The sequence below is a fragment of the Sinocyclocheilus anshuiensis genome, unplaced genomic scaffold (assembly GCF_001515605.1).
Source record: "Sinocyclocheilus anshuiensis isolate Anshui unplaced genomic scaffold, SAMN03320099.WGS_v1.1 scaffold729, whole genome shotgun sequence".
Taxonomy (NCBI): domain Eukaryota; kingdom Metazoa; phylum Chordata; class Actinopteri; order Cypriniformes; family Cyprinidae; genus Sinocyclocheilus; species Sinocyclocheilus anshuiensis.
Genome location: NW_015536561.1, coordinates 2,150 through 13,175, shown reverse-complemented (window position 1 = coordinate 13,175; position 11,026 = coordinate 2,150). Strand labels below are relative to the sequence as shown.

Sequence of the window (11,026 nt, the reverse complement as noted above, 5' to 3'; positions counted from 1 at the left end):
GGTACCGAGAACCGTGGATTTTCACTGGTATTGGTACCGAATACTGAAATTTTGGTACCGTGACAACACTAGTTTAGACTCGCACTAGGCGGTTTAGCCAATCACAACACACTGGGCCAGCCAACCAATCAGAGCTCATCGTGTATTTCTGAGGCAGGGGCTTCATAAAAGCAGGAAATGATCAGCGTGTTCAGAGGAGAAATAAAACAGGGGATCTGGTGTCCTCGTCGTGCTGCGGGGTTTGTGCAGGGAAGGGCAGTGGTCAGGAAGGAAGGGTCCAGGTAAGGGGCGGAGTCCGGCGGCCGCACACGCTCCCATCTCCAGTCCGGGGCGAAAGGGGCGGCGGCTTCTTCCAGCGGCTGCATCCTTCTCGCCTTGGCCCACGGCGCTTGAAGGGACTAGACGGCCCGTCCTCCTGGCCCGACGGCCGTGTAACAGGTGCGGTTCTCATCCGGACCGCGGGTCCGGTAGCTCACGGCTCTGGCGGCACGGGAGTCCCTCTATGCACCCTTCCTGGACCCACGAGGACACCAGTGTGCATGCACGGGGAAGAGACCGGTCTCCCGAGGAGAGGCGCGCTCGGCATTTAAACAGCGGCGGTGATGAGGCTCCATTCGGTTCAGGTGTGCCCCATCACACGCCGCCAGCCCTGGCTATTTCAGCGCCCCTCCTCTCTCACGCACCCACTCCCGTCGGGAGCCTGGCGAAGGGCGGCGATTAAGGGATGGGGTGATGCTGATAATTAGGGGGAGGCAGCCAACTCGTCACAATATTTAGCAGTAATGGGGAGAGTTTATCAGCAAACGTCTTAAAAAATCCAGTGGGAAGGCCATCAGACCCTGGACACTTCCCATTCTGCATTGAGAATAACGCCCCTTTGACTTCTTCTACTGTAAAAGGCTCATCCAGCTTGGAAGATGTATCACAGTCAATGGAAGGAATGTTTAAGGGCCTAAAAAAGTTGTCCAATTGAGCTTCATCAGATGAACACTCAGACCTGTATAATGAGGCATAAAAATTCCTAAATTGGTCATTGATAGTTTGAGGATCAATAGTTGTGCCATCAACAGTACTAATTTGTGTGATGTGTTGCTCTGAAGCAGATTCTCGAATCTGGAGGGCCAAAATTTTGCCTAGTTTATCTCCAAACTCATAATACTTATGGCGAGACTTTAATAATGCTTCAGTTGCCCCATCAGCAGTCAAAATATCAAATTCAGCCTTTTTCATAAGCAATTATTTTATAAGTTCAGGGTCATTTGCGTCAACACATCTGGACTGTATATCTACCAGTTCTTTAGAAATAGAGATGCTCTTTTCAACAGTGGACTTCCTACTAAAAGCAGAATAAGATATTATCTCTCTGCGCAGATAAGCTTTGCATGCCTCCCAAATTGTAGACGCTGACACGTCTGGAGTAACATTGGTGGAGATGAAAAGATCAATGCGGCTGTCAATGGTTGTAATGAAATCAGGATCAGAAAGTAATGACGAGTTAAAGCGCCATGGGGATCGCGATAAAGATCTACCAGGAAATGAAATATCCATTATGACAGTAGCATGATCTGAAATAACTATAGGATTGTAGAAACAGGAACTAACAGAAGGGAGCAACTTCTTGTCAATAAGAAAGAGATCGATTTGTGAAAAAGTACCGTGCATGGGAGAAAAGAAAGAAAATTGCTTATTGGTAGGATTGAAAAATGCGCACTTCGTGGAATCGATTCATCTTCCCTCGGATAGTAACGCCTGTGACAATGATGACGTATTTTTGACAGTCCTATAGCACACCGCACTTCGTGGTCACAATTCGCATGTCGTGCGTGTAACAGAGCTGTTGTGAAAACAAGCGTTGTGTCTGTAAACTGTCATAGTCGTACATTTTGGAGTTGTACTCTAACAAACACACACAATCTCGTATCTGTAAACTGTCGTGGGCGTAGATTTTGGAATCCAACTCTGACAAAAAACAGAATTACATACAATACTTTTAAATTACGCACGAGTAAATTAAAATGACACACAAATGCTTTGAATTACGTACGATTATTTTCGACAGTGATTTTATTCCATACAGATGTGTCTTAAATGTATTTTCTGGATAAATGCATGAAAATTGTACTCACAGCAACGCTGGAAACAGCTGAGTCGTGTCTCTCGATCATTGTCCTGTGACAACACCCACTCTGAACCCCAATAGATCAGGCATAAAAAGATGAGTCGACTCAAAAAGGGTCGAGTGCAGAAGCGACGACGAACCCTTACGGCTGATTCGGAGTTGGACTAAATGAATGGATTTTTAAGGGAGGTAAACGTGCACAGGACTAAAACAAGCATGCAAGCATCGGCCGGGGAAAAATGTTACAATGCTGCGAGCATGAAAGGCGATTGTCCTCCTCCTAGAGAATTCAACCCCTATTGGTCAGCGACTGTCCGCTTGTAGTGATGTCATAGAATCCCGCCCACCCTCGCATTTCATTGGATCGCTGTATTTAACAAAGGATTGTGGTATTTGTAGTGGCAATCACGAGGCCGGAGGAAGAATGAAAAAGATGCTGTGTGTGAAGTTGACTAGGCAGATACATACGCAATACTTCAAAACACACACACACACAAATAAACAAATAAAATAATAATAAAAGTCTGTGGGAGGTCATTTTAATAAGACTTTTTTATTAACCAAGGGTTGTATGGGTTGTCATTATTTATTGTGCTTTTATTATAAAAAAAAAAAAAAATGAATTGTATCATTAATATTTGTTTTGTTGAATGATCCTACATTGTACATTAGCTGTATGTTTTGTGGACATTAACAATTTAGTGAATTTCTAAAGTTGTCTTCGGACTGTGGTTCTTTATAATACTTATTTGAGCACAATTTAGCTAATTAAAATATTGAACACTTACTTTCAATATTTTTTTCATTAAATGTTATATTATATCTGTCTTGGCCATAATATTCAATATGCATAATATAGTTTCTTCGAATTAGACCATATAAAACAATTAAATTCATTGTTTTGGCTCTCATAAAAAATAATGCTTTAGCTGCAAAGACCACCTTGCTAGACAATAAAGTACTCTTTATTTAAGCAATTCTGCATTGCTTTTCGGATAAAATTTATTCCTTACATTTCTTGCACATGTGCACAATCTCTGCAAGTGCCTAATATTTAAAAACAGATTTAGAACTAATATCAAATATCTCTGGTCAACTGATATAGTTTTTTTTTTTATGACTAATGTAAATATAACACTTAAAAAAAGCAGGTCAATATAATGCTCATATAATATGTAATTAAATTGTAAGTAATATAACTGATAATATAATGCAAACAAGTATGTCATAAATAAAAGTACTCAGAAGTAAAAAGAATAATTCACCCAAAAATAAAAGTCATTAATTGGTTGGTCCACTTGATGGAAATGTCTGTGATACTTACAAAACAAATATATAAATAAATAAATTTGGATCATAAATCTTTAATGATGTACATGTGCCCTCTAGTGGAATATTCAAATAGTAGTTGCAATGTGTCATGTTTATCATTATATATAAAATATTTGAAGTAAATGTAGTTACACTAACTGCCACTTGATTCTAATAAAACTGTCAATTAACCTTAACTGAAGTAAATTGTAAAGTAAATATTTAATAAAAAGGCAGGCCTAGACAATAGGTAGACTTTAATAATGACAATTATTAAAGAATTATCAAAGAAATGTACATACCACACTCTATATGCAATATTCTTTATACAGCTCATTTAAAATTTACATCAGATCAGTAGCTTAAGAATTACTGTTGACATAATATTATTGATAATGATGAGATCCACACATTTGAATAATACACATTACAATGGTAACTCACTAAAACGTTACAATACAATAACAAGTTTATTTTACAGTTTTACTCATATGTACAGGTGTGTGTGTGTGTGTGTATCGTAGAAATGTAAAAAAAAAATTCCAAGTTTCATTTTGCTGAATTTTTAGCATGCTTTTTGTCCAAGTGGTTAATGGCCCGCTGGACCCACTTATTTTCAGGGTCCATACAGAATTGTTTCTTTGGAGTGCTAGGATCCTCGGGAGCTGTAACAAATCTAGAGCACATTACAGACAAAAGCATTAAAACAACATGTACGTTAAGTAAATACTAAATATTAGTAACAATATAAAGTAGCTACATCTAAACATATCGAGAGAATACTCACACAATGTGTCTGAGAGGGCAAATGTCACTTGTCCAGTAATAATACTCCAGCCGCTGAAGAGGTATTCTGATATTTCGTGTATTAAAGCAGCAGATACTGTTTGCAATGTCACTTGCAGTAGAACCTGAAAAAAATAATGGTTATCCAATATTTTCAGAAATAGATAACAAAAAAACAAAAACAAACAAAAAAAAGATTAGATTGTTTAAATAAAGTCTCCTTTGCAGAAAACTGAATTTGGAGCCTAACACTTTAAACATTAAGGAGAAAAAAATCAACAGAAGCACAGATTACTCACCATCTGAGGTATTAAACTAAAATGTATAACACAAATTGATTTGATATGTGTAACATGTTCAAGCAGAAATGGTAGCATAATGATCATTTAAATGCTATTTGTCCTAAATGCATTTAGACTAACAGTTAGAACACTTAGGATTGCATTTTCATCATGACGCCGTGGGATATGTGTAGCAAAATTCAATTTGAGAATGCATTCCGAGCTGACCACGCCCACCTTCCGTCAATAATTGCTGCAAGGCGGGGATTGGCGGAAGCGTGGTACGTTTGCTTAAATCAAACGTTCGAACGACCGACCGATCGAACGTCTAACCGAACGTCTTGAGCTTTGAGCGTCTTACACTGCAGGTGACCCACGTGACGTCAGCGTCTTGAAATTAGCAGGGTTTTAAACATGTAAGGAGCCAAGCTGCTGTGTAAAGACTATAAATGGACATTACAAGCATTACAATAATTATATTTTATACGTAAAATAATACTCAACCATGTCCTATATCCTGCTGTACTTCACTGAATAAATCTTTAAAGGTGTTGTAGTCATTCTGAGTAATAAATTGAAAAAGCTCCCACCTGTATATGACTAAACAAAATAACATGTAGTTTACTTGAGGTTCTGCTATAAATGTGTCTATTAGAAACATTAATTTAAATTAATTAATTATACAAAAAATTGTTTGAAATGAATTAAGACTTCCCGAGTTTTTGAACGGAAGTCCTGAATGAAAACTTCAAATTGTATGTTACGAGGATTTGCTTAAAGGGTTAGTTCACCCAAAAATGAAAATTAGTCCATAAATTACTCACCCACAAGTCATCCTAGGTGTATATGACTTTCTTCTTTCAGACGAATCCAGTCGGAGTTATATTAAAAATTGTCTTTGATCTTTCAAACTGTTTAATGGCACTCAGCGGGTGTTGCAGTGCATCAGTCCAAAAGTGAAATAAGTGAAATAAAAAGCCAGAAAAGAAGGAAGAAAAAAAACTACTATTCTATGATCTTCATATTTGTTCTAGTAGACCTGTCTCTTTCAGATATGAAATTAACTGTACGTATGTTTTCCTTAGTGCTGTTCCAAGTATATTTTTCCAAAGTAAATTTAAGTTTATATTTTTCAAATACTTCTTTTAATATTATTCTCTTACTTTCATATGCATGACATTCTATTATTATATGTTTTACTGATTCAGGTTGGTTACAATACTCCGACATTCTTGTTTACACATCCTCGTTTTGTACTTCTAATTGGTGACCGTTGTTTTGTTTTGATCTCTCCGCTGCGCTTCCGCGTTCGTCACTTCTGAGCGGCGCATGCGCAAAGCCGACCTCATACGTCATCCGCCCGGAGCTGCTTCCGTGTACAACAGTGAGCGCAAGCTAGACTAAATTGATTATTACGTTTTAAATATGGTTATTTATCTTACAAAAACACATCGATTCGCTACAGGAGGCCTTTGTTCACCTCCCGGAGCCGTGTGAGACACTTTTTATTAAGGATGGGCGCTTTTTATTTGACTTCTTTTGGACTGATGCGCTGCAACACCCGCTGAGTGCCATTAAACAGCTCGAAAGATCAAAGACAATTTTTAATATAACTCCGACTGGATTCATCTGAAAGAAGAAGTTCATATACACCTAGGATGCCTTGAGGGTGAGTAATTTATGGGCTAATTTTAATTTTTGGGTGAACTAACCCTTTAAGTGTCTCTGTTGTCTAGAAGAAGAACTTTGTGTAACAATGGAATAAATTTGAAAACTGAATATTACTTTTTATATTTATTTATTAGATTTTTTATTTTTATTTACTAGATGTTTTTGTATCACACATCTACATTTAATACTGACTTTTAAATAAAAATAAAATGTTTAAATTCGATTTAAATAAAAAGACTAAATACAAAAATCCATGAAAGGAAAAAAACATCACTACATGATGATAAATTTATAATTTATATTTTATTTAAACAATTATCAAAACAAATGGATCTATTTACATACATTATGTTGTAGAATACATATTCATATACACATCAGAAATAGTGGTCAAATATACAATATGAAATGCAGAGATCAAATAGAAACAGTGTAGCTTCCTTTAGATTGTGAGGCTCTGAGTCTTTGCTGTAGGAGAGATTGTTGACGCAGCAGCAGCTGCAGTTGCTGTTTTTTTGTCCACTTTATCAACATGGTGGTTCACCCAGGTCGTTTCTGGATCTACACAGATCTCTATCCCAACAACTGTCTTAAACCTAAAGGAAAAAACACAAAAACATGATTTAAGTCAAATACTTCAGAAGAGTGTCTCACTGAGGTTCACGTTAGCGTTTGAAAATGAAATAATAGCTAAGATGACACTCACACAATAGCGCGTTTGGCACAGGTGCTGCTGGTCCAGAAGTAAGACACCACTTGCTTTAGAGGAATCCTCACATTATTGAACTCTACACAGCAGTTTGATAGTGCAACAATTGCATGGGGAGCTGAAATATGAAGATATGCAAAATATCACAAATCATTATTCATGCAAAAAATGGAAAAAAAAAAGATTTTGAGCTGTTATATCTTTATTTTTAAATCACCAAATGTCAACAAATGAAACTAAACCTTCCATAAATATTCTGAAAACTATACATTTTGTCTTAATTCAAAATGAAAGCCCTCACCACTTGAAGTCATCTGCACAGAGCAGAAGAGCACCAGGAACAGCACACACATCAGGCTTCTCATTCTTCAAGATGTTTCTTCACAACGACAGAACAAATCTGTAGAAGTTCTGTAGAGCTTGAAGATCTCAGAGCTGTTGTGTTCAGAATAACGTCTGAACACCTTCTTATATACATAGTAGGAGACATATTCCTCATAAAGGCATTCATGAAAATCCATTTCTGAGTATCAACATTGTAGAATGAGAGTCGTTTTTAGCTCTTCCTTTTCCTTGTCCTTTTTTCTGCTTTACCACTCATGCAAGAAAGTGGAAGGTACTTTTCGTTCAAATTCAATGAAAATGTGCTTCAGGGGAACAACACACAGCTTCCTTTTTTCAGGCCTGTCATGCTAAATGTGATGATTTTATAATCAAATCTGAAATGTGCTATCACCAAATATCAGATACTAAACCTTCACTCCTTGCATGCTCACAAGTAAACCCAAAGACCTTGATTAACTGGTTCAGGTGTGTTTTATTGCAGTTAGCACTAACGCACTGTTATTAAACTTTAGGGGTGCTTAGCTCTCAATGAGGATGTGAAGCAAATGCCCTCTAACTTCTATCTCTGATAGTCTACCATGGTCTATCTGGTGCTTCTTTGTAAATCAGAGCCATTATGTTAAAAATGAGGCCATCTACACAAAACACACTGCGCATTAACCTCCCCTCTGTGCCAGAAAAAAAAAATCACTTGCTCATTCAACAATACTACAATCTGAAAATGTGGAGATTCTGCTTTGAAAAATGACCCTAATATTAACACACACCTACAGAATTACCTCCAACAACTGTGTGATTTATTTGGGAGTTAAACATTCACTTTAAATTGTTATTTTCAGTCAGACTAAAAGGGGCAGTTGTGGTCTAATGGTTAGAGAGTCGTGGGTTCAGTTCTCATACCGGCATTCTCAGTAGGCTACCTTCCATCCTCATTACCCACAGCTGAGGTGCCCTTGAGCAAGGCACCTAACCCCAATTGCTCCCCGGACGCTACAGCAAAAATGGCTGCCCACTGCTCCGTGTGTGTGTGTCCACGGTGTGTGTGTGTGTTCACTACTCACTGCTGGAAGTGCAGAGGACAAATTCCAAGTATGGCTTGATTACCATACTTAGCCTACATGCCACATAACTATTTAAAAAAAAAAAAAATCACCTTTTTCTGACTAAAACAAAAAGAAGGAGCGTCTCTCGAAATTTCTAAAGATCCATCCGCAGATCTGCAGGGTCCTTTTAAGAACTCACAAGACAACTTGCGTTCCTCAGAAACTTCTTGTACATATTTTTTTCTTTCATCATTTTTGTTTTAGACTGCAAATATATAGCAAACAGTTCAATGTAAATGGTAATCTTACCATTGCAGAGGACAAATGGTTTTTAAATGGTTTTTATTATAGTCTAATACTTTGGGAAATCTTTGCATAATATCTAATGTAGCCTAGTATAGTTTCATCTTTGTTCTTTCTCATTGAAAGCCTATCAGACTGAAAACTTCCACCACTAGATTTCAGTATACAGTATGACTGCAGGACAGTACCAGGAAGGACACACTACTGTAGATATTTAATATCTAATTCTATTAATATAATCAAGTATATAGTATTTAGTGCTCAAATGAGAAGAGAAATGTGTTGCTAAAGCAGATTAGATATTTCAGTCAGATTTAGACAATTCACGTTAGTCTCAGTGAGATATTTAAAAAAATGCTTTGCTTATTCTTTAATAGTATAGTAACAATACCAAATAAATAAATAAATTAAAAGATTAATAATAAAATGCAGAATACTGTAGAACATGCATTCAATAGAGGATTAAAACATCACTAAATGATAATAATTTTGTCATTTATATTTTATTAAAAACTGAACCCAATTACATGAATTATTCTGTAAATAAAATATTTTATATATACATCAGAAATAGCACAAGGGTGGAATTTACAACATGAAAAGCACAGTTTAAATAAAAATATGTAGCTTCTTTTAGACTGTTGTTCTGCTGTTCAGTTTCGCAGCATGGCTGTTCACCCAGGTGCTCTCTGGATCTACACAGTGCTTTTTCCCTGTTTGTGTCTGAAACCTGGAAAATTATACAAAAACAACATTTAGATCAAATGTTTTTAATGGAGAGTCTAATTTAGGTTAACCTTGCAGTTTAAAATGAGATTGATGACACTCACACAATGGCCTGCCTGGGACAGTTGCTGCTGGTATGGTAGTAAGACACCACCAGTTTCAGAGGAATCTTCACATTAGTGAATGCTATACAGCAGTTTTCCACATTAAATGAGAAGGGAGCTGAAATATAAAGACATGCAAAATATCACCAATTTATACCATGATAATGCAAAAAAAAAAAGGATTAGAAAAATGCAACAAATGAAACTAAACCTGCCATAAATGATCTGAAATCAATATATTCTTCTTGATTCAAAATGAAAGCCCTCACCACTTGAAGTCATCTGCACAGAGCAGAAGAGCACCAGGAACAGCACACACATCAGGCTTCTCATTCTTCAAGATGTTTCTTCACAACGACAGAACAAATCTGTAGAAGTTCTGTAGAGCTTGAAGATCTCAGAGCTGTTGTGTTCAGAATAACGTCTGAACACCTTCTTATATATATAGTCAGAGACATATTCCTCATAAAGGCATTCATGTAAATCCATTTCTGAGTATCAACTTTGTAGAATGAGAGTTGTTTTTAGCTCTTTTTTTCCTTCATCCTTTTTCTGCTTTGTCGCTCGTGAAAATGTGGCAAGTACTTTTCTTTCAGATTCTCTGAAAACGTGCTTCAGCAAAACAACACATAACTTCCTCTTTTTCGGGCCAGTCAAGCTCAGCATTAAATGAACTAAATCAGAAGATTTTATGATCAAATCTGAATTGTGCTGTCACTAAATATCAGGTGCTTAAGCTTGACCCCTTTGCTCACAAGTAAACCCAAAGACCTTGATTAACTGGTTCAGGTGTGTTTAATTAAAGCACTAAACTTAAGTTAGACCACCAGAAACAGGGCCGAGAACCCCTGCTCTAAGAAAACAAAACCACTTCTTGTTTCTTGTGACACTTGTTGGTCTAATAGAGCAGTTAGAATAATTCAGCCACCAGTTAAACTGGTTCACAGAATTAAAATATGCAAATGTAATGACAGGAAATGGGCAGCTTTTCATTCACAGTTAGTGACACTAAGACAAAAATGTTGTGATCTACTATAAAATCTTATTTTCAGACAGACTAAAATGAAAATTTGTCTATTTAAGATGGCATGTAAACATTTCATACCAGTCTGTTTTTTACCGTACAGACCTAGAAGTTACTGTGGGCTGCTCTGAAGTAGTATTAGAGATAGTGTGGTGGTGAACTTTTGGCACTTTTCAGACCTGGGACAATCTTGTGCACTTACTTCTTGGTGCTTGCACAAGTTCTCAAGAGGCCAAGTGTGAGTATTGCAGGCCCTGTGGCTCAGCATACATATGTATATTTTTTATTTATTTATTAGATTTTTTTGTATTACTTTTGTATTAGCCAATATCTAAGTATCTACCTTTATTATTGACTTTTAAATCAAAAATAAAAATAATCTCAAATGAAGAGTTTGCTTTCAAAATATATGCAGTGGAAGATAAAAAAATGTTACTACATTAGGGTAATTTCATCATTTATATTTTATGAACTAACTGAAACCAAACATATCATTTCATTAAAAATGGTATGTACAAGTTAGAAATAGTGCAAGAGTCTAATAATCTTTTAGACTGTTGTTCTGCTGTTCAAATCTGCTCAACCAGCTGGCCTCTGGATCCAC

General features: G+C 36.7%; 3 protein-coding genes and 1 long non-coding RNA gene across 7 annotated transcripts in view; all 4 read right to left on the bottom strand.

The window, feature by feature from the left end:
• The window catches only part of LOC107701455 (C-C motif chemokine 22-like), a 3,817-nt gene extending 1,401 nt beyond the window's left edge, over positions 1-2,416 (bottom strand). For 2 of the 4 annotated variants that reach the window (XM_016503474.1, XM_016503482.1), the window contains exon 1: positions 2,127-2,413. Coding sequence is in view for 2 of the 4 variants with exons in the window: in XM_016503467.1 (XP_016358953.1) it covers positions 2,127-2,165 (39 nt within the window). In the remaining 2 variants the exon portion in view is untranslated. Of the gene's footprint in view, positions 1-2,126 lie in introns of all 4 variants that reach the window. The other 2 variants (XM_016503467.1, XM_016503461.1) reach the window with 2 other exon arrangements.
• A 1,323-nt stretch (positions 2,417-3,739) lies between these two features.
• Positions 3,740-4,531, bottom strand: LOC107701481 (uncharacterized). The gene is made up of 3 exons (XR_001635650.1): positions 4,516-4,531; positions 4,218-4,341; positions 3,740-4,106 (listed from the first exon to the last, which is right to left on the bottom strand). It is a non-coding gene; the product is annotated as an uncharacterized LOC107701481 (long non-coding RNA).
• Positions 4,532-6,563: 2,032 nt separating this feature from the next.
• LOC107701825 (C-C motif chemokine 13-like) lies at positions 6,564-7,333 on the bottom strand. The gene is made up of 3 exons (XM_016503954.1): positions 7,179-7,333; positions 6,875-6,995; positions 6,564-6,764 (listed from the first exon to the last, which is right to left on the bottom strand). Exons 1-3 carry the CDS (start codon positions 7,240-7,242, stop codon positions 6,611-6,613), a joined length of 339 nt encoding a protein of 112 aa, XP_016359440.1. The 5' UTR covers positions 7,243-7,333; the 3' UTR covers positions 6,564-6,610.
• Positions 7,334-9,155: 1,822 nt separating this feature from the next.
• Positions 9,156-10,155, bottom strand: LOC107701833 (C-C motif chemokine 13-like). Its single transcript, XM_016503967.1, has 3 exons — positions 9,668-10,155; positions 9,399-9,516; positions 9,156-9,298 (listed from the first exon to the last, which is right to left on the bottom strand). Exons 1-3 carry the CDS (start codon positions 9,729-9,731, stop codon positions 9,202-9,204), a joined length of 279 nt encoding a protein of 92 aa, XP_016359453.1. The 5' UTR covers positions 9,732-10,155; the 3' UTR covers positions 9,156-9,201.
• Between the last annotated feature and the right edge of the window lie 871 nt (positions 10,156-11,026).

What these genes read in the sequence shown, in the direction of transcription:
- LOC107701825 (XM_016503954.1), bottom strand. Translation starts at nt 7,242, where the DNA reads ATGAGAAGCCTGATGTGTGTGCTGTTCCTGGTGCTCTTCTGCTCTGTG. An exon ending in TGTGCAGATGACTTCAAGTG is followed by an intron (nt 6,996 to 7,178) that starts GTGAGGGCTTTC and finishes TTCATATTTCAG; the next exon opens with CTCCCCATGCAATTGTTGCA. An exon ending in TGTGCCAAACGCGCTATTGT is followed by an intron (nt 6,765 to 6,874) that starts GTGAGTGTCATC and finishes TTTTTCCTTTAG; the next exon opens with GTTTAAGACAGTTGTTGGGA.
- LOC107701833 (XM_016503967.1), bottom strand. Translation starts at nt 9,731, where the DNA reads ATGAGAAGCCTGATGTGTGTGCTGTTCCTGGTGCTCTTCTGCTCTGTG. An exon ending in TGTGCAGATGACTTCAAGTG is followed by an intron (nt 9,517 to 9,667) that starts GTGAGGGCTTTC and finishes TTTATATTTCAG; the next exon opens with CTCCCTTCTCATTTAATGTG. An exon ending in TGTCCCAGGCAGGCCATTGT is followed by an intron (nt 9,299 to 9,398) that starts GTGAGTGTCATC and finishes ATAATTTTCCAG; the next exon opens with GTTTCAGACACAAACAGGGA.